General features: G+C 38.0%; 2 protein-coding genes across 2 annotated transcripts in view; one reads left to right on the top strand and one right to left on the bottom strand.

The window, feature by feature from the left end:
• Window positions 1-72: 72 nt before the first annotated feature.
• On the top strand, window positions 73-5,840 carry slc31a2 (solute carrier family 31 member 2). Its single transcript, XM_079585669.1, has 4 exons — window positions 73-450; window positions 2,906-2,972; window positions 4,444-4,702; window positions 4,846-5,840. The coding sequence occupies exons 1-4, from the start codon at window positions 445-447 to the stop codon at window positions 5,009-5,011; spliced, it is 498 nt and encodes a 165-aa protein (XP_079441795.1). The 5' UTR covers window positions 73-444; the 3' UTR covers window positions 5,012-5,840.
• Window positions 5,841-6,263: 423 nt separating this feature from the next.
• Window positions 6,264-21,325, bottom strand: part of niban2a (niban apoptosis regulator 2a) — a 31,040-nt gene continuing 15,978 nt past the window's right edge. Inside the window, exons 6-14 of the mRNA XM_079586679.1 lie at window positions 20,067-20,182; window positions 16,745-16,849; window positions 16,167-16,329; window positions 12,197-12,384; window positions 11,959-12,114; window positions 11,170-11,283; window positions 10,948-11,055; window positions 9,968-10,079; window positions 6,264-8,694 (exon numbers count right to left, since the gene is read on the bottom strand). Coding sequence (XP_079442805.1) covers window positions 7,796-8,694; window positions 9,968-10,079; window positions 10,948-11,055; window positions 11,170-11,283; window positions 11,959-12,114; window positions 12,197-12,384; window positions 16,167-16,329; window positions 16,745-16,849; window positions 20,067-20,182 — 1,961 coding nt within the window. The 3' untranslated portion in view covers window positions 6,264-7,795. The remainder of the gene's footprint in view (window positions 8,695-9,967; window positions 10,080-10,947; window positions 11,056-11,169; window positions 11,284-11,958; window positions 12,115-12,196; window positions 12,385-16,166; window positions 16,330-16,744; window positions 16,850-20,066; window positions 20,183-21,325) is intronic.

The raw sequence follows: 21,325 nt of genomic DNA, 5'->3' as shown, positions 1-21,325 counted from the left end.
CCGACGGACCCAGGAAAAGCGAATATTTATTCTTTCCACAATTGTATTTAAAAACGTTATAGTTGTATTTGAAACCCCGTGTTTTATATGGCCTCATACATGTTAAAGTGTATTTCAAAAAGTAATTTAGATTGATATGTAGAGTTATCGAGTTATTTGGTCATTTCCGCATCGCAGACCAGGCGGATGAGAGGACTTCAACTCCCAGAATCCTCTGCGGCACATATAAATAAAACCTCGTGATGCAATGGTAGCCTACTCTTTTTCCTGGGTTCAGTGCTTCTCAGCTGCTGGGCTTGGGTTATAAAGACCGATAAAAATGTGATGAATTTGGCTGTAGATGTGCAAGTGGTAAAGTCGTATCTTTGTCGCAAGGGACGATTCATCTGTCTAAAATTCTAATTCCCCTGAACTAATTTTTAGAGGACTGCACGCGAGGTCATCATGAATGTAAGTTGGACTCATTGTAATATAACTTAAGTTCATTGAATTGAATGCGCATGTGCATTATAGTCAGTTATAGCATTGCACTTCAAAATAATGTTTTGGACTTAAAGTTTAATTAAAGTTGTTTAGTTAATATCGTTTTTAATTTTGTTGTTTTTGTATTTTATGCTGTCATTTACATATAATTGAATGCATCTGTTAACCAAAACCGTGTTAGTTGGTAAAACATTATTTCTGTTTACTCAATGGACATGATTATTTAATTTTAATATACTAAGAGGTGTTTAATATTAAGTGTTACATAAAATGATAGTTCCTTCAAAATATGGACATTACATTTATGCCTACTGTTAGGGACTGACAACCTCATTCATACAAATTGCATATTTTTTAAATGTAAAGGTAACTGGGGCTGTTTTATTTTTTCTGAAGTGCACCAAGCCACAACATTTTACAAGGCAAATAAAAGATGTATTCATGCAAGAGCTTTCACAGCTGCTCCGAGATAACGCTGGGAATTTCTTGATAAGGCACACATGTATCAAAAGCTACTTGTCTCTGTTTGGCCAATGCAAAACAATCAACAGAACAGAAGATATGCTGTACAGGACAGGACACAATGTCTAGAGAACTCGGTGGAATTCTCCAGTGCTTGGAATGGATTGGATGGAATTCTCAAATTTAGCTTCTGAGGACAGGACAGCAGATTTACTCATGATTGTAGCAGGATGTGGAATGTTGTTTATCTCTAGAGGGAAACAGGGACCTCCTTGTCTACTTTTATTTGATATGCACTTCTTGCCGCACACTTTTACCTTTTTTTTGTTTTTGTTTTTTTGTCTTAATGTGTCAGTCATCAAGGTGCTGTTTCCCGTAATGCTTCCTGTCCTACACTTTTATTACGTTTCTTAACACCTGCAGAAGCACTGAGAAAAGCCAAGGCCACAAATTCTGATATCATTCCATTCTGATGCCCATCTAGTTCTAAGATATTGTGTCTTGAAACTGACAGAAGTTGAGTCATAGGGTCATTTAAAAGGATAGTTCACCCAAAAAGGAAAATTATGTAATTAATTACTCACCCTCATCTTCCAAATCCGTAAGACTTTTGTTCATCTTCGGAACACAAATGAAGATTTTACTTTTTTTAATTTATTTTTTTATGAAATCTGAGAGCTTTCTGTCCCTCCACTGACAATCCACGCAACTACCACTTTGATGCTTCAAAAAGAGTTCATAAAGAGATTGTAAAACTAATCCATATGAATTTGAGCAGTTTAGTCCAAATTTTCTGAAGAAGAGACTTGATCGCTTTATATGATGAATATATTTTATTTAGGCTTAATAAGCTACGCGAAAACGTGTTTTACGGTGGATTTAGAACAGCTAATGGGCGTTGATATACACTACGCAGAGCGGAGCTGTTCTAAATCCACTGTAAAACACTGCTTCAAGGGGCTTATTGCTTTTATGAAACGGTTACTCCATAAAAATATTCATTTTAATATTTATTTTATTCATAAAATAAACACCAGCAACAAAAAAATATATCGTTATAACACATTTATTCCTCCGTCAAGCAATGTAGTTCCAAAGAGGTTGCTAAGCAACACGTGCAGCAACAAAGAATCACAAACGGCAGTTGTGCAGTAATACTAATGTAATGCGGTCACAGGTGTATGTTTGTTGAGTCATTTACAACGGCTTCGAACGCGGCTCAACCAATCAGAATCAAGGACTGCAACTATCAGTTTTATAATAACATATAAACATTCATCAACACTTTTGAGGTTCCACCAGAACCAATGAGGTTTGTTCTCCTGTTACGCAGCACTTTTGAGCTTCTGCAAGAACCAATGAGGTTTGTTCTTGTGCATCAAGCAGGTTCAGTTGAGCTTCATTTATGTTCGCTGATCAATGTTTATATTTGAATAAAAGCCTAAATTTAATCTGTTCATCATATAAAGCGATAGTCTCTTCAGATTTGGACTAAACCCCTCAATTCATATCATATGGAATAGTTTTATGATCTCTGTGAACTTTTTGAAGCGTCACAATGGTAGTTGCGTGCACTGTCAGTGGAGGGACAGAAAGCTCTCAGAATTAATCGAAAAGATCTTCATTTGTGTTCCGAAGATGAACTAAAGTCTTACGAGTTTGGCACAACATGAACGTTGAGTTAATGACAGAATTTGTATGTTTGGGTGAACTAATCCTTTAAGCTTTATGGCATTGAATTATTGTGATGTGGATCATTTCAGTAGTTAATAAGACGTCCAGGATTGAACATCACAGACTTGCAGGATTATATCCCTTGTTTTGACAAGATAATGGAAGCGTTATTAACTTCTGTTTATAGACTCTTCCCACGGGATGGGTTGAAAGTCAGCCCTCAATGGAAACATGTCAGTAATTACAAGCCTTTGCTTATTATGTCTTTGTCTTCTGCCTTTTACAGATGCACTTTGAAGGATCCAGCAATGTCACGCTGTTGTTTGATTTCTGGGATGTGCGTGGGCCTGCAGGTACAGGGGATTTACAAACAAGACCCAACATGATCATACAAAAAAAACGAAATGCATACATTTACAGAATGACAGTTTATATCCCATCGATCCATCTTGATTTTCTTCTACCAGTTGGATTCAAATAGTTGTTTAACTTGTTTTCTTGTACATGTTTCTACACATTATATACACTCATTTACTTTACGTGTCATAAAGTGTGTGTTTTTTATTTTTCTATTTTCATTGAAGTGCCTTATATATATAGATATATATATATATAGATATATATATATATAGATATAGATATAGATAGATATAGATATATAATACGGTATATGTAAAACTTTTTTTTTCTATTTAGCTTTGATTTATTTTTAGTAATTGTAGGACTCCAAATTACCTTAATTGAGTTAGTTGCCAAGGTAACATTAATAATTCTACATTTTTAAGTTTGTTTTTGAATTGGTTTTTTATTATGACACTGTATTTAAATCTCAAATCAAATCAGCATGGATGTGTGTGTGATTTCTTTATAGCACTTGGCCTTATGCTTATAACCAAACCACAATACAACAGCACAACGTTACTGGTGTGCATCTTGAGACAAAACAACGGCACTGACATTTTAAGATAAGTCAGTGCAAGTTGCTTTCAGTTAAAACCGCTCAAACATGCACTTTAGTCTGGGACTATCTTAAACCTTAGGGGATAAACATTTCATTGTATTTTAAAGATGCACTTTGACTGGTGGACCATTCAGTCATAACTTTTATTTATATAGCGCATTTTACAATACAGATTGTTTTAAAGCAGCTTTACAGTGATACCAAGAAAATAATGCAAACAAAGTTAGTTCTGGCTGTAGTCAGCAGATCTAGAAGAAAATGGTGTCATTGTCCAGCTTAAGTAAGTTCAGTGTTGATTCACTGCGGTTGTAAAAATCATTAGTTATTAATTTAGTTAACTTATCTATACAGCAGCTCTGGAGAAAACCCTCATGTCATCGTCCAGCTCAGTTCAGTTCTCAGTTTACAATTTTGACATCAGGCTCTTTGTTGTAGAAATGCTCCATCTTCATAGACAAGAGTGTGTAGTGTAGAGTACTGTAAATGATCTGTAATTGTGTGTGTGTGTGTATTCAGTCATGCTGTGAGAATCCCATAAACAACATGTTCCTGATTTGGTTTGTTCTGTATCGGTTTCACTTCATAGGAAGGTGGCAAACATAACTTGAAATCATCATATTATATATCAGGGCTGGTACGAGTTTTTTTGAAAAACAGCAATATTGTGAAATAGTATTACAATTTACAATAAGTTTTCTATTTGAATATATTTTAAAATGCAATTTATTCCTGTGATGGCAAAGATGAAATTTCCAGTCTTCAGTGTGACATGATCCTTCAGAAATCATTCAGATTTGCTGCTCAAGAAACATTTCTGCTTCTTTTCAATGTTGAACATGTACAACGTCTCTCTCTCTTTACAGGGATGGTGCTGTCGGTGTTTGTAGTTCTACTGCTCACGGTGTTGTACGAGCTTCTGAAAGTGTGGAAGATCACTGTCGGAATTGGAAAACAGAAGCACTCTCGCGTTGCACACCCGTCCTCTCCTCCGGTGTCGTTCTCTCCTGAACAGTCGTGTTTCGCCCCTGTCATGAAGTGTCGAGGGGGAAGCTCTGCTCTTGCCAGCAGCCCCTCTGAGATCTCATTGTCTCCCACCGAGACTGACACCACCGCGAAGAAGAGGTAATGCTCACAGCAAACTCGAAATACACAACTGGGAAACTGTTATGATCTCAATCATGCCCAAATCTGTCAGATAAACAATATGTCGATGGGTTATACATTTAGCACTGCGACTCTTATTGAATATCTGCTGTTTCTTTCAGCTGGCTTCTGCACTGCCTCCAGACCGCCATACACATCCTCCAGGTGACGCTAGGCTACATGCTAATGCTCTGCGTCATGTCCTACAACGTGTGGATCTTCCTGGGGGTCATCATGGGATCCGCCTTGGGCTACTTTCTGGCTTTTCCTCTTCTGAATCACAACTGAGAAGAGATGAAGGAACATGAAATGTTCTTCTTAATTCACTGAGGACTCTAGATGAAGAGCAACATGAAACCTGTTCGATTGTATGATGCCAGGTTTGAGCTCATGATCAATGCCGCGCACTTTCAACGAGAAGATGTGCAGGAGGTGTTGAGATGTGTAGACTGAACAAGGTTGATTCTCATAATTTTTAAGGTTGGATTTTAAAGATGCATGAAATCTTATTCAACTTCAGACTGGTGAAAAAAACATCTTGTTTAGAGGTTTGATTTTAAACCTCGTTGGAAACACAATATCTTCCGTTAAGAACGGTGTTAAACGCATGAGATTTTAAATGTGACCCGTTTGAGAACGGTGATGTGCCTCTGACCGGTTTTAAAATTTCTACAATTACTGATGTAATTAATAAGCTGATTTTCTGAATGCTTAAATTCTGCTCTGTGAGATTTGCGTCAATGTAGCTGTTGGTTTTCTGTTATTTTTGGGAAATCACACTAGTTTTAAACCTTGTGATGTGTAAAATAAACTTCCTACATGAGCCAAGATCAGGCGTTCTTGTGTCATGCTGGAAATTGCTGAATGGGGAACAAAACCATTGGTTGAAAAGAGAAATGCAAATCATGTGGCCTTAGTTAATGTTCACCAGAAATACAGGACTCTGAAACTGATTGACGGACTGAGAGCAGAAATCGGAGACCTACAATCCTCACCGCAATGATTTAATCGCACTATTAATAATGTTCCTCCAGCCGCTCTTTTTTTCTCTCCAATTTTTTATTTTCACATGAAACTTGTTTTACTGAACAATGTATTAAATTGTTTGATAAATCTACACCTTGTCTAAATTCTTTGCCTATGGAAAAAAGGAAAGTTGCAGCACAGTTTTGAATTTTAGATTTAGTCTAAGGCTTTAAAAGAAAACTAGGGCTGTGCAACCATTAATCATATCCAAAATAAAAGTTTGTTTACATAATATATATGTGTGTGTACTGTGTATAGATATTTTGTATATGTAAATAATAAACATGCATGAATACATTTAAGAAATATTTGCATGTATATACTGTATATATTTATACATACAAAATGTAAACAAACTTTTATTTTGGATGCGATTAATCGTTGCACAGCCCTAGAAAGAACAATTTATTTTTTAGATTAATGTTATGTATTACAAAAAACATTTTCAATAGAGCATTTTAATTAGTTCAAAAATAAATGAATTAGTATAAAAAAGACATTTGTATATATATTTATATACACCATTTATTTGAAATAAAAGGCTTTTGTAATGTGTCAGGATTCAACTATTTCATGCATCCTTGCTAAAAGGATTAATTTTCACACAAAATAAAAACTGACCAAACTTTTGAATGGTAGTGTACATTATATGATAAATCAATTTTCACAACATAGACGGAATTTCAAAATAACAGTAATTTATTTATCCAAGACGTAGAAAACATCACAATGAGCACACTTTTAAAATAAATAAGATAACTAGTGAAATATTTGTGTGGTGCTAAAATGTTGCTTCGTTTAGATCAATGCACAGAAAACATTAAAACATAAATATGTCAAGTAAAGAATAACCATTTTGTGATTCCAGTAAAAACAGGAAAATCCCACAGTCAGAGTAGACCTTTGCCCAGCCGTCCTGTATGACATCCCATTACAGAATTCCTCGCATACATGCATTTCAACAACTCCTCTGGAGGGTTCCACTGCTTCCAGAAGACATTTCAAGGTTGTAAATTACTGTAAAATGTAATATAGTTCAGTAGCTTTGTGGAAACTATCGAGGGAAAAACCCTGGTGAACTAAACCAAAGATGAGAACTGACTTAAGTTTTATTCTAAACCTACTTCAACCGTTTGAAATGAATCCTCTGCAATGACTTCAATCCTTTGACATGAAGCTCGGAGCTCTATCTGCAACTCAGTGATGGTGTTTCCGTCCTCCATAACACGCGTAAAGTTTAAACAGGTGGAGGATGTGCTGGACTATGAATCTGGGTCACAATGTCTGTGAGCACATTACAGAGGCATGCCTCAGTGTTAATAAACTTCTGAATAGGTTCTAAGCCACAAAGTAATCACTAGACACATTAAAAAGCAAGCTTTAATTTATTTCAAGAATTTGCATAGTTATTGCATAAGTGCTTAATTATGCTGCATTAATACATTTATTAGTGTTTGAATATATTCCAGTTAATGAAAAAAAAAAAAAACAGATGGCCCCTATAAAATATAACTGTAGTTTCCAACAGGTCTAATTCACCAGATAACTCAGCTGTACATGTGTGTACAGTCGGGTGAAGTCTACATTTGCATTAGTTCTGGGATAATACAAACCCCTCCCCGCTGATGTCATGGGGTGACCGTATGCTGGTTTACGTCACCCGCAACCAAACCACAGTCTAAAAGAGCACAGGAAAAGGAAATGGAACTGTTGGAGATAAATGACGGTCAGTTTTTTTTTAAACCTCTGCCACATTAATTTGTGTGGGAGTCATGGGTTACATAAAACGTAAAATAAAATTAAGGCACACTAGGTCATAAATATGTGTATATGAGAATATTCAATAAATACACACACATATCTCGTTGATAAACATCCCCAAAATGTCTAAATTAACTGCAAGATTAGAAAATAAAATAACTAATTTAAAATTAAACTAAATAAAATTAAACGCCAACTAGGCTGAAATATCAACCATAAGTGTCGCTGATGGAAAACAAGCAGACACTTTCAGTTTATAAAAAAATGTCATCATGTAGATCTCACTCAAAGAAAGCCTCTCTCTGCTGTGGTTTCAATTTCCGGTTTCTTTTCTGAAGCTTTGCCATCTAAATCAATGCACGTTTTCACTCCCTCCACCAGAGTTAACATCACCAGGTCTGTGTCCACCACCTCGTCATCTCTGATTGGCTGTGGCTCTACTTCTACATTCTCATTGGCTGGAGACTGAAAGCCACTGTCATCGTGGCGATGAGGGCTAGAGTTGGTAGAGGTTTCAGCGAATTCCCCATCAGAGTCATTGGCGCCTTCGCTCAGGTGATCGCTGGGGTCTTCCTGGATGGCGATCTCGATCTGATGAATGGCGCTCTCAATGGCGGACACACACTGCTGCTCTTCTAAAGTCTGTTCACTGCTCGTTGTATCTAATTCTCGGTCAACTTTTTTTGGCGACTCTCTTGGCACAGTCTCCATCACCTCATCACCCTCTTTCAAAGGAAACATCCCGTTGGTCAATTGAGAGTCATCTTTTTCGCCAGAGTGTGCAAATTCCAGCACAGGGTTTATGAGGTCTCGGATCTGATCGAGGGTGTCTGGAGAAGCTGGTTCTTTCTCGATGGGCACGTGCTCCACTGGGCTCAAAGACTTTTCTGTTGCAAGATCTTGTCCCACCTGCCCTTCGTTCTCCTCTGGGATGTCATCCACTCCCGGTACTTCCTGGCAGGACTCATAAAGAAAAGGCATGCCGTCCAGTTGGATCATGGAGACTATTTGTTTGCGTTTCCTGTTGGCCCCTTCACCTCCTTGCCTCTCCCCTTTTACTCCATCGGGGCCAGCCCAGTCGATGGTGTTCTCTCCTAGCAGGTGCAGGTTGAGGTCACTGTTGGTGAGTACCACGCTGTCTCTGTAAAGGTTGTGCCTTCGCTGGACCGCAGCTTCCTTCACAGCTGCAAAAATAAAATGAATGAAAATATTTAAAAAAATATAAGCAGTAAGGTACGGAAGTTGTGCTATATTGTGTATACTGACTCAATACAAACACTTACAATTATATATATTTATAAAAAATAAAACTTGCTACAAGTACTGTGCTGGACTAACTGGGACTACTCAAGACTTGCATATTGCCCTATTGTGGGTTTGATTGTTTCTATTGCTCTCCTCATTTGTAAGTCTCTTTGTATAAAAGCTTCTGCTAAGTGATTAAATGTAAAAATTAGGGGTGTAACGGCACATGTATTCATCCCGAACAATCATGGTACGGACGTCACGGATACAATCAGACGACGAATACAGGCAGTCACAGGCGATCCACACTCCATTCCAGAAGGGGGCGCACACGGTAATTCAACGCTGTTTGCGAATCACCACAACAGAAAAAAAAAAAAAAAAGAGCAGAAGGAGAGACGATCTAAGCACCAACCGTTTATATACAAGGGGGTAATCCACCCGCCGGAAACCAAAGCTTCCCCGGGGGCCGCCATTGGCTATCATATATAACCTGCCGTTAGCATTCCATTGACTCCCATGCATTTTGGCGTCACTTTGACAGCGAATAACTTTACATCCGAGGCGTTTAAATACTCCATTTGTCCATTATTTATTTCTAAAGAAACACTATGTATAAAAGGCTTCATTACCTTGTATCTTACGTTATGGCCCCGTAGAAGCAGTGTGTGTAAAAATAGGCTAACGATTGCGTCATAACCACGTGACTGTCGCACAGTCGAGAAATGACCGTATAGACTGGCGGAGAAGCTCGCAAGCAATCCGGGGGACGTGGAGGCATAAAGTCAAGGGAGAAGCCCATAGAGAGTCCTAAAGTTGCTCCTAGCTCATGGACAGCTAAAACTCACGCTCTCCGTCTCTGCGAGATTCGGAAGGGAATGATTCATATTTCTCTCGGCACAGCTACTAGAAGACTTACAACTGTCAGACAGGTTGCTCACGTCACATCTACATCGTCAAGCTCAGTTTGAGCCTGCGCAGTACGCTCAGCCATCAGGAAGTGAGTGCTTCTAATTGACTTCACTTTTCTCCGTTGAAACCCATGGGGTCGCTGTGTCCAGTTTATTTTTGTTGCATTTGTTGATTTTTTCCTGTTGTACCGAACTCGTATCGAACCATGACCTCAAAACCGAGGTACGTACTGAACCGTGACTGTGTACCGTTACACCCCTAGCAAATATTGTCAGGGCTGAAGGGGCTGCAGACACTCACCCATCATGATGTCCTTGGAGACTGACTGCAGGACCAATTCCTCAAAGATGTTCTCTACTAGGATGAATCTAGAAAAGTCCTCAAAGATGAGCTCATTGAACTTGGGCAATTCCTAGATGTCATAGAAAGAAAAGAAGAAAAAAAAACATGAATATTTTAACATAAAAGGATGAAACATGCGTTTCAGTGTGCTTTTTATGGAAAAAATACTATATCAATTAATTGAAATAAATTCTAAATGATTAGGCTATTATCTATAAAACCTGTAGATCAACAATCAACTAATTTGATGGAATACTGGTAATAATAACAACAACAACCTGGTTTCAAGTAGTAGTAGCAGCAAGATAAATAAATTATAGTTAAAAATAAAAACAAATTAACTGGTAACAAATTAATGATGATAATAATAACTACATTACTACATATTTGTCCCCACATTTTTAATATCTGAAAATAAATATTACATTTATTTTTTTAGTGCATTTTTTTTTACCCGAGTTTACATGAATCTGAAAATCATTTATCTGAAATTTACATGAATTTCTTTCTTCTGCTGAACACAAAGGAAGATATTTTGAAGAATGTCGGTAACCAAACAGTTAACTGGTCCCATTGACTTCCATAGTAGGAAAATAAAATATATACTATGGAAGTCAATGGGGCCAGTTAACCGTTTGGTTACAGACATTCTTCAAAATATCTTTCTTTGTGTTCAGCAGAAGAAAGAAATTCATACAGGTTTGAAACAACTTGAGGGTGAGTAAATGATGACAGAATTTTCATTTTAAAGTGAACTATCCCTTTAACATCTGACTCTAGGTGGGCTAATGGCCACTAAGAAATATAAAAAGCTGGAATAGACTTGTTTGTTCTTACAAAGGGATGTGTAGCATAAAAATCTATAATAAAAAAATTATATATTATACAGAACAGTGGCACTCCCAACTGGCACAGAGAGGCCCTTTCATTGTACCAACCGTCGAACAGGACGGGGAGAGCTGTTTCAGCATGTATGGTATGATGATTTGAAGCAAAGCCTCTCTGAAGAACTTCTTCCTCACTGTGCTGCTGTCATAGTCATATTTCTGTGGGTCATGAACAAACACAATTAAAATGAAGCGGGTCTTTAAAAAAAAAAACAGTCTAATAACAGCAAGAATCCAGGAGCTGTGCAAACAAAACCCACCCAATGCACTTACTTTGAGTACTCGGTCCTGACAGCGCTGGACTGTCTTGCAGAGGTCCTCCCTGCTGTTGCCCTCGAGACTCTGATGGACCAACTGCTCAAATGTGTACACTGCATCATCCATTTGCTACATCCACAAATAGAGGAATTTTAAGACTGAGGGGTGACAGATCATCATCAACTTTGGTGGTTTATTTGTAAAATTATATAATTTTCATGGACAAGGACTACATTTGGAATAACAAGTTACATGCAGCAGAAATAGCAAAAGAACCAAGTACAGTATGCAGATGGCCATGGGATACGATATATATCAAGATTGGATTGGAATAGCGGGAAGGACGGATTGGGATGGAACATGGTAAGACCATACGAACATTGATCATACCGGCATACTAACATTGATCAAACAGCAAGAAATATGCCGTTTTATCATTTACCTATTTGATCTATTGTATACTTTCATTTGAAAGTCAGTAAAGCCTCAATTGCCAATAGACCTGCAATAACAAATTTGACCTTAGGGTGGAGCTCGTCAACAATAAACTATCTTAAATTTCTCTATAATATCCTTAAGCCATTTTTCTAATAGATTCTTGCTCTTGGCCTCATTGCAAAATAAATGGACAATTGCTTTTTATTTTGTTGCTTGGAAAAAAAAAAAAAATGCTGACCATAGAATGATTAATAGCAAATCGATTTCAAGTGCTAGTGCCAAGTACTGCAAAACTTCAAGATGTTTTAGATTTTCTAATGCAATATTTAGAAATGACAAGAACAGTGTGGGTCTAAGGAAAGAGACCTGTCTCATGAGGATCTGAGCTCTCTGGATGAACACAGAAGGGCTGGACACATCACATCTCTGCTGGAGGCCTTCCAGGTTCAACGTCTCCATCTTCTCATAGCAACTCTGCATCTTCACCGGATGGAAGGCCAACATGGAGATCTTTTCCATATGCTAGGAATGAGCATTGAGAGATTTTGGGGTTAACTAATCCTTTAAATGCATAGGCTAATGTTGTTAATCGAGGTCTTCTCACCTCTCCCAGTTTCTCCTTGCCGCCATCGTTTATGGAGTTCTTGCTGATCTCCACCAGCTCACGGAACAGGATGTCCCTCACTTCTGAGAATCCTCTGCTTGTGGGCTCCATGAGGGCCTCTAGGATGGAGTGGATGTAGGGCTGAACCTTGCTCCTCACTAGCTGTTCAACACGGGGTGATACCGATGCTTCAAGAAAAAGATTAGACAAATATTAGCACACTAGAACTTCCCTTCGAGAGGTAAAACCCACATTAAGCAAATTTCATGTGTGTGCGCATGTTAAATTTGTGCGTTTTAGTTTAACTACTAGTTTAATAAGCTTTCAATTTACATGTGAAATATTCTGTGCACATGAGAAATTCACGTGCTTGTTTGAGACATACAAAAGACGTTTATGCTTAATTATGTTATGTCTCACATCTCAAATGGTGTGCCAAACTATAGAAAAAGCTCAATTATAAAAGCTTAAGACTGATCACAATGACTCTAGGCCACATAAAGTGCCCTGGTATCTGTGAACAGGTGATTGTGGGAAAGCCCCTGTCCTAAAATGTCAAAACAACCTACTATTCAGTAAGAATAAAGGTGGCACCACAAACACACAGATGGACTGTGTGAATAATCATATATACAGTGGGGCAAAAAAGTATTTAGTCAGCCACCAATTGTGCAAGCTCTCCCATTTAAAAAGATGAGAGAGGCCTGTAATTTTCATCATAGGTACACTTCAACTATGAGAGACAAAATTAGAAAAAAAAATCCAGAAAATCACATTGTAGAATTTTTAATGAATTTATTTGCACATTTTGGTGGAAAATAAGTATTTGGTCAATAACATAAGTTTATCTAATTACTTTGTTATATACCCTTTGTTGGCAATGACAGAGGTCAAACGTTTTCTGTAAGTCTTCACAAGGTTTTCACACACTGTTGCTGGTATTTTGGCCCATTCCTCCATGCAGATCTCCTCTAGAGCAGTGATGTTTCGGGGCTGTCGCTGGGCAATTCAGACTTTCAACTCCCTCCAAAGATTTTCTATGGGGTTGAGATCTGGAGACTGGCTAGGCCACTCCAGGACCTTGAAATGCTTCTTACAAAGCCACTCCTTCGTTGCCCGGGCGGTGTGTTTGGGATCATTGTCATGTTGAAAGACCCAGCCATGTTTCATCTTCAATGCCCTTGCTGATGGAAGGAGGTTTTCACTCAAAATCTCACGATACATGGCCCCATTCATTCTTTCCTTTACACGGATCGGTCGTCCTGGTCCCTTTGCAGAAAAACAGCCCCAAAGCATGATGTTTCCACCCCCATGCTTCACAGTAGGTATGGTGTTCTTTGGATGCAACTCAGTATTCTTTCTCCTCCAAACACGACGAGTTGAGTTGGTACCAAAAAGTTCTATTTTGGTTTCATCTGACCATATGACATTCTCCCAATCCTCTTCTGGATCATCCAAATGCTCTCTAGCAAACTTCAGACGGGCCTGGACATGTACTGGCTTAAGCAGGGGGACACTGGCACTGCAGGATTTGAGTCCCTGGCAGCGTAGTGTGTTACTGATGGTAGCCTTTGTTACTTGGTCCCAGCTCTCTGCAGGTCATTCACTAGGTCCCCCTGTGTGGTTCTGGGATTTTTGCTCACTGTTCTTGTGATAATTTTGACCCCACGGGGTGAGATCTTGCGTGGAGCCCCAGATCGAGGGAGATTATCAGTGGTCTTGTATGTCTTCCATTTCCTAATAATTGCTCCCACAGTTGATTTCTTCACACCAAGCTGCTTACCTATTGCAGATTCAGTCTTCCCAGCCTGGTGCAAGTCTACAATTTTGTTTCTGGTGTCCTTTGACAGCTCTTTGGTCTTGGCCATAGTGGAGTTTGGAGTGTGACTGTTTGAGGTTGTGGAAAGGTGTCTTTTATACTGATAACAAGTTAAAATAGGTGCCATTAATACAGGTAACGAGTGGAGGACAGAGAAGCCTCTTAAAGAAGTTGTTACAGGTCTGTGAGAGTCAGAAGTCTTGCTTGTTTGTAGGTGACCAAATACTTATTTTCCACCATAATTTGCAAATAAATTCATAAAAAATTCTACAATGTGATTTTCTGAATTTTTTTTTCTCATTTTGTCTCTCATAGTTGAAGTGTACCTATGATGAAAATTACAGGCCTGTCTCATCTTTTTAAGTGGGAGAACTTGCACAATTTGTGGCTGACTAAATACTTTTTTGCCCCACTGTATTACGAGAAACTCAAAAACATGCTGTCGAGATCATTTTGCTCATTGTTATTTGAAATGTGCTACGGGTATTTTCGGTGGAACACAGTCCAAGCCACAAATGACAAGAAAAATGTAGTACTCTTGCCAAACCTACATTATGGCAGGACGGTCTGGCCTTTTTAGGTTATAGATGAACTAAGCTGCGTGAAACTGAATTCCAATAAAAGAGGAATCATATGGAAGAATGAGACTTTCACGCTTGAAATGTTCAAAAACGCATTCATTTTCACAAATTTTACATTGCAGCACAGGGCCGGATCTTGACATAGGCATGGACATTAATCTCACCCACCCAATCCGAATTTAGGCAAAGATAGTGTTAAACTGCTTTTATGGTTTGTGCATTGATTAAAAGCAATCTGAGGCAGGCTGCATGTTTGGGAGTTTTATGAAGGCCAACCAACTTGACATCTGAGCTTCAGGGGCCAGACAGAGTCACTTCACCAATCAATCACCATTTTAATCACATTTTAGCTTTTCTATAGTAAACCTACATAGTCACAGCTCTCTTCCCATTCTGCCAATAACACGTTTAGTTCCGGTCTCTAAGAAGAAGCCCCTCCTTCCGAAAAGTTCAATATGCTCTGACTGGTTGTCTAGACCAGTGTTGTGATCAGTGTTGAGGAAAGTTACTTTTAAAAGTAATGCTTTACAATATTGCGTTACTCCCCCCAAAAAAGTGACGAATTGCATTAGTTACTTTTTATGAAAAGTAATGAGTTACATTTTACTTTTTCACATCAAAGTGAAATGAATAAGCCTCCGGCTGAAGGAAATGCATTTTTACGCCTGTACAATAGAGCGCAGCTCAAACAAACCTTTCAGCATTACTGCCATTCTGGATTAAATAAAAATAGGATACAGAAGGAAGTTCAACACTTATTTTGAAATCTAATCTAAAGTAATTTTTGCTTAGTATGTTTGAATTAGATTAAAAGGTCAGCAGCAAAGACATTGGTTAATAAAGTGAGATTAAATACATTAACTTTATTAAATGACACAAATATACTTTATTCTAAAAGTTTAGCATAACATTGAGATTGCATTTTACGGGGGGTTATTCATTTTGAGGAATAGTGAAAGTTTTCGTGCAAGTTAGATGAGTAAATGCATGATCACATTTAGTCTAGAACTAAAATAACCATCATGTTTTATCACCTGATAACCATCAAAAGAACGAACCATACGAGTAACCCCAACACTGGTTGTGATTGGTCAACCACTCGAGCAGAAAATGTCACACCCTTTACCATAACCTTGAGTTCACACACAACAAACAACTAGGCCTCGTCTCTCCTCTTTTTTTTTTACCCATGTAAATTGGTGGGAATTATTAAAATGAGACATTTTGTGATGTGTATGTTCCTGGAAGAAAACTAAAGCCTACAATCAAGGCATTTCATAGAGTTCAGAAACAGTATTTGCGGATATAGAGAATAACTCCCTTTGGAGAAGAATTTGTGCTTTGTAACTTAGCAAACCAATTTTATGCTCAAAAAGCAATATTACACACTAAAGATGTTGAAAATGAAAAAAAAAAAGAAGCACAATAGGTCCCTCTTTAAGATCCTATTTGTCATGCATCAGGCAATATGTTCTCTCTCATTTTTATTGCTTTGAGTGTCAGTGTGGCCTAGAGGGAACGCTATTGATTTCCACATAGTAGGCACTAGGCAGCTTGGTTCTGCTCTTACCGCGGATCTTTACGGAAACATGCTCTTTGGACGTGATGATTTGGTCCATATCTGTGCGTAGTGCAGCGTCCAGACGGGGGCGCTCCACCTCACAAACCTGAACCAGAGCTTCGTGTTGAGTTCGAGTCTGTGACAACACCTGCCTGTATACTGCATCTGAGATCTGACAGGGCAAACAAACAGATGATAAACAAACCTCATAAAAACTGCAGTAGATATACACATCCATTTCTTAAGTTTTCTTAGTGAGAAAAGTGCAGTTTTCCTTAAAAATAAATTGAACATACATGATCATAACTTTTTGGCGCACATACATACACATATATATATATATAATAAAAAATAAAAACAACTTTTTGGGGCCTTTTTGAACTGTTGAGCCTCAATGTGAACCCTAACACCAATTTATACTTCTCTATAGCTTGAAATGGAATCTTTTTTTTTTTTTACATCCATTATAAACTAATAGATCTATTGCCAAGAAAGTATTATACCATTATAAAAATGCTTTGCATACATTTGTGTAAATGATAAGATTAATTTTTTTACAGCTTTACAATTTACATATGATAACCGACCAGCATCCAATCCTTCTGTCTCTGATGTAGTTTTCCTTTCAGCCGAGGTACGATCAGATTCTTCAGTTCAGGGTGCAAAGTCTCCATCACCAGGTTAGCAAGAATCTAGACACACAAACAGGATGCGAATGAGAAAAACCCTTTGAAAACTAGTGGTTACACAGCAACTGGAACTACCGTTTACTTAATGATGGCATGACAAAATTTGAATACTGCTTTAGAAACCAATCAGACAGCTACGAGGGCATCATTAACTTTATGCCAACAGCTTTGTAGTTTTGCATGCGTATCTTAACCATGTCATCATAGACTGCAGGCTACAATGTCAAATGAATAATTCTTAAAGCGTTCAAACCCATAACATAGACGCCCATCACAGATGGCTGCTGTGTTTATGCTCACTGCAGTGCATGCGATGACAGACAGAAGGGGAACGTGTCTGTGTGAATAAGTCTTTTCAGGGATGGGATAATAGTTATATCATAAATAAAATGCCACAAATATGACACGTTTACTGTAAATATTAGGACTAGCTCACACCTTAATGTTGCCTGATATCAACCAATGCGTTTGATAGTGAGAGAGGAAGGGGGTCAAGTGGACAGTAGAAAGAGGTGACTTGTTGGTGATGGTGTGGAGCAAATGACTCCCATTTATTAGCTGCTCACCTGTGAAGCATCCGCCCACACCATACACAAAATTGCACACCTCTAGGTCACACTAATATATGCGAGGAATGGCTATATGCGAGTATTGAACTTAAATTAGCCAATTATATTGTTGCAGGTAATGCTTTAGGCCTCAACAAACCGGTATCAATAACTTGACGTTGTTTGATGTTTGTGTGAATGGCTTCTTAGATCCATGAGCTTACAATTTCATCTAATGGTAAATCGTACAGAATGGCTTTCACCCCCTCCACTCGCCCCGTTTCCACGGTAACGCAGGGGCCAGGTGGGCAGTAACACCCTGCAGACCCCTCACAGAAAAACAAAAAACAGACGGCCCACACCCAGCAGTAATAACAGCCCACGCAGCCGTTTCCAGCATGGTGTCACGTCCAGGCTGACCATGACGCCCTGTATCACGGTTGAGGGCAGGATGAGGAGGAATGTCTCTCGCACACACAAAATGTCAATACCTTCTTTATTTGCAACTCATAGTACTTTTCCCTGGTTAAAGTGTTAAGAACAGAGGCATTAATTGAGTTTATACACACAAACAGCTCATTCATAGGGAACATTTCCTGGGTGTGTTCTGGCAGGGAGCAAAACATAACATTTAAAGTCCAAAACAAACAATTTCTTAGGAAGGTGCATGTGTGCTTTTAAAAGGAATATTCCTTGTTTAATACAACCTAAGCAACAAAACTTAACACGTTTGATGCAGTCACCTCTCTGTTGGTAAAAATAAACCCATAAAAATAAACTCATTAACAATAATGTACAATAAGTGACGTCAAATGTCATTGATTCTCGCATGTCTTGTGACGCACAAGACTTCAGTGTGCACAAAATGGATGGGATTTCAAAGCTATAGAAGAGAAGATATTCAGTGGTATTTAATGAAATTCAGTTTATGCTTTTGAAGTAAATAACTGATATACAGTATTGTATGATATTTGATATAAAATTAATGAGAGAGTCATAAAAAAGAATAATAAACGCTCACCATAATTTCAGATCACGATGTGCATCAAATGACACTAAACGTCACATGCAGGTGAGAAATGCTTTTAATTATAATAATATTCTTGAAAACCAAGGAAATTGTGTATATGAGAACATTTAAATTGTTAAATATTTAAATATGTAAATTAAATTAAAAATATTTAGTAATAAACTTTAATTTCAAAATTACGGTTAGTACCTTCATTTTCGTAAATGTTCTTGCTGGAATGCGGAAAAGGAAAAATGCAAAAAGAGGAAAGGGAACACCATTTTGCCTTATAGGTCCTCTTTAAGGGCACTGCATGGGTGTGCGTGTGTGCAAAGGAGAGAGAGTGTGAGGGCAACCAGAACCCAATCATTTTAAATGACTGCCTGTTTGCATTTCATTCAAATCTGTGCACGCAAGAAAGAGTTAGATAGACATTCCTAAATCTATTAGAAACTAAAATTTTATTTCCAGCATATTATGACTAAAATGAGACAGCAGGATAAACCACACAGACCTGACCATAACTCACTCCTCTAATGACACATTCTCAGCTGTCGCTCTGCTCTGTGGTTTAGACATTATTGAGGGTTTGTGCTGCTCCAGAACAGCAGAGATCTTAAATACAGAGTGATCAGTCAGACTTACCAAGATAAAGCTTAAAAAGAGTCTTTTAAAAATGGCCTTCAGGTCAGACAGAAAGATGGAAAACATTGTATTTTGGCATGTATTTGTTTAAATGAGTTTGGGGGGGAGAAATGGGTAATTCAGAAAGATGTTATGTCACCACAAATATTAGCACATTAGGTATTGAATGTTACTGATCATATGTTATTCACATTAATGAATGTATCAGATATATTTTGACCTAACCTCCATGTACTTAAGCAACAGTACAAATGTCAATCCAAAAGTAAATTACAATATACTTTGGTTCATGAAATCATGACACAAGAAAATAAGGGAAAAATAAAAGCTACAAAACCAGTCTCAGCAACAAAACCAAAAAGAACACCCTTCCACCTGTCTGCTTGTAAATTTACTTTTTATTTAATTTTATTTTTTAAAGCTCAGCTTAAACAAACATCTGATGAAAGAATGAAGTGGTTTTTAGCTAGTCTAGGTTGATCATTTATGGTAATTACTTGGTCTAGAGAGCTTCATAACAAGTTTAACCTGGTAGTCATGGCTGGTTAGGACTGGTAGGCGACTTTGAAATACAACTTGACCACCTTTAGCGGGTAGACCTGGTTTTTGACCTAGATTCTCCATTGCCACAGTTCTCAGTGAAATAAATATTGTTACTTTGAGAGTGTCAGCCACACCTGAGACAAAGTTTGGGTGCCCTCCCACCTGTTTGGGACATAAAGCCAAGATTGAGGACATTCAGAGGGAACTCAATCCGAATGATCCAAGGAAAACAGAAGTGCACAAGGATAAACGCTGTCTGCTCTGTTCTTTCTTCCTCTCTCTCGTTCTTTTCCTGAAAGCGTGTCTGAGGCCCACTAGACAGCACCTTTAACTAAATATACTGTACAAGTTGCAGTATGAAATGAAACCATCACTGGAACAATGCATTTTATATGCAAAAGCATCCCGTTTAGCACGAAGGATGTTTAATTGTGACAGCTGTCAGATGCTCCAAACATGAATGACCTTCACTAACCTGTGCTTGGTTTCCACACATCAAGTCCCAGGTGCCGTAGTGACCCTGGGCCTGCCTGTAGAGCCGTAGGGCATCCGTGAAAGCCGGTGTCGATACCTTGGACTCTTCTGACAGTCCTAGAGAGGTCAAGAAACATGACATGTTAGAGTTCAACTCCGTTGAATTCACATGGTTTATGCCAGCGGTTCTCAAAGTGGGGTCCATGACCAATAGCCAGGGGGTCCACGTAATAATTTGCTAGGCTACCATATTTTTTCAGACTATAGCATATGTTGCGTTTTTTTTAATCATCTGAAACATACTGCAACTTACATTCAAAAGTGACTTTGCATTTAACATCAAATAGGCAAAACTTAAAGTAGACACATAAGGTTTTTATAGACCGATTTCTCATGTTCGTGCTACAAATAGCCTTTACGCCGAGTTTCGGTTCATTTTTGTGGTGAGCTCCAGTTCACAGAGACTGAGACGGCAGAAGCGCATCCTGATTGTTTTCTTTTTTTTACAAATGAAAAACTTTGTCGTCATTTTTAAATTTACAAAAAAGAGACCCAGTTACTAATGATGTCTAACTCTTGTCTGTATGACCATAAATTTCAGGGTATTTTAAAGGATTAGTTCACTTTTAAAGTGAAAATTCTGTCATCATTTACTCACCCTTAAGTTGTTTCAAACCTGTATGAATTTCTTTCCTCTGCCGAACACAAAGGAAGATATTTAGAAGAATGTCAGTAACCAAACAGTTTTTGGTTCCCATTGACTTCCATAGTAGGAAAAAAAATATACTATGGAAGTCAATGGGAACCAAAAACTGTCTGGTGACTGACATTCTTCTAAATATCTTCCTTTGTGTTCGGCAGAGGAAAGAAATTCATACAGGTTTGAAACAACTTAAGGGTAAGTATATGATGACAGAATTTTCATTTTAAAAGTGAACTAATCCTTTAAGTTGTTTCTGCTATGAGGAAAAGTCAACCAAACCTCGAAAAAGGTATTCAGCTCGATTTAAATAGTCTGTTGTTTATAGGCTGCACAGATCAGCGTGACCACCGCCTTATCGTCACACTGGTGTTATTCCAAAACCATTTTTTTTTGTGCGTGTGAAGTATGCGGTTTAACAATGATCTTGGGCCACAAATGAAGTACAAAACCTTGTTTATAAATAATTACCGGTATATAATAAATAGTTTAGCATCAAAATGCATGCAAATATGGAAACATCTGGATTTGTGCCGAATGAGAGAGGAGCCCAATGCTTC

Source organism: Phoxinus phoxinus (assembly GCF_949152265.1).
Source record: "Phoxinus phoxinus genome assembly, chromosome: 17".
NCBI classification, from domain to species: Eukaryota; Metazoa; Chordata; class Actinopteri; order Cypriniformes; family Leuciscidae; genus Phoxinus; species Phoxinus phoxinus.
The sequence above is the reverse complement of the archived record's forward strand: the minus strand, read 5'-3'. Positions and strand labels throughout refer to the sequence as shown.

Excerpts from the sequence above, each read along its gene's own strand:
- slc31a2 (XM_079585669.1), top strand. Across the intron at positions 2,973-4,443 it reads GGATGTGCGTGGGCCTGCAG|GGATGGTGCTGTCGGTGTTT; the intron begins GTACAGGGGATT and ends CTCTCTTTACAG. Across the intron at positions 4,703-4,845 it reads GACACCACCGCGAAGAAGAG|CTGGCTTCTGCACTGCCTCC; the intron begins GTAATGCTCACA and ends TGTTTCTTTCAG.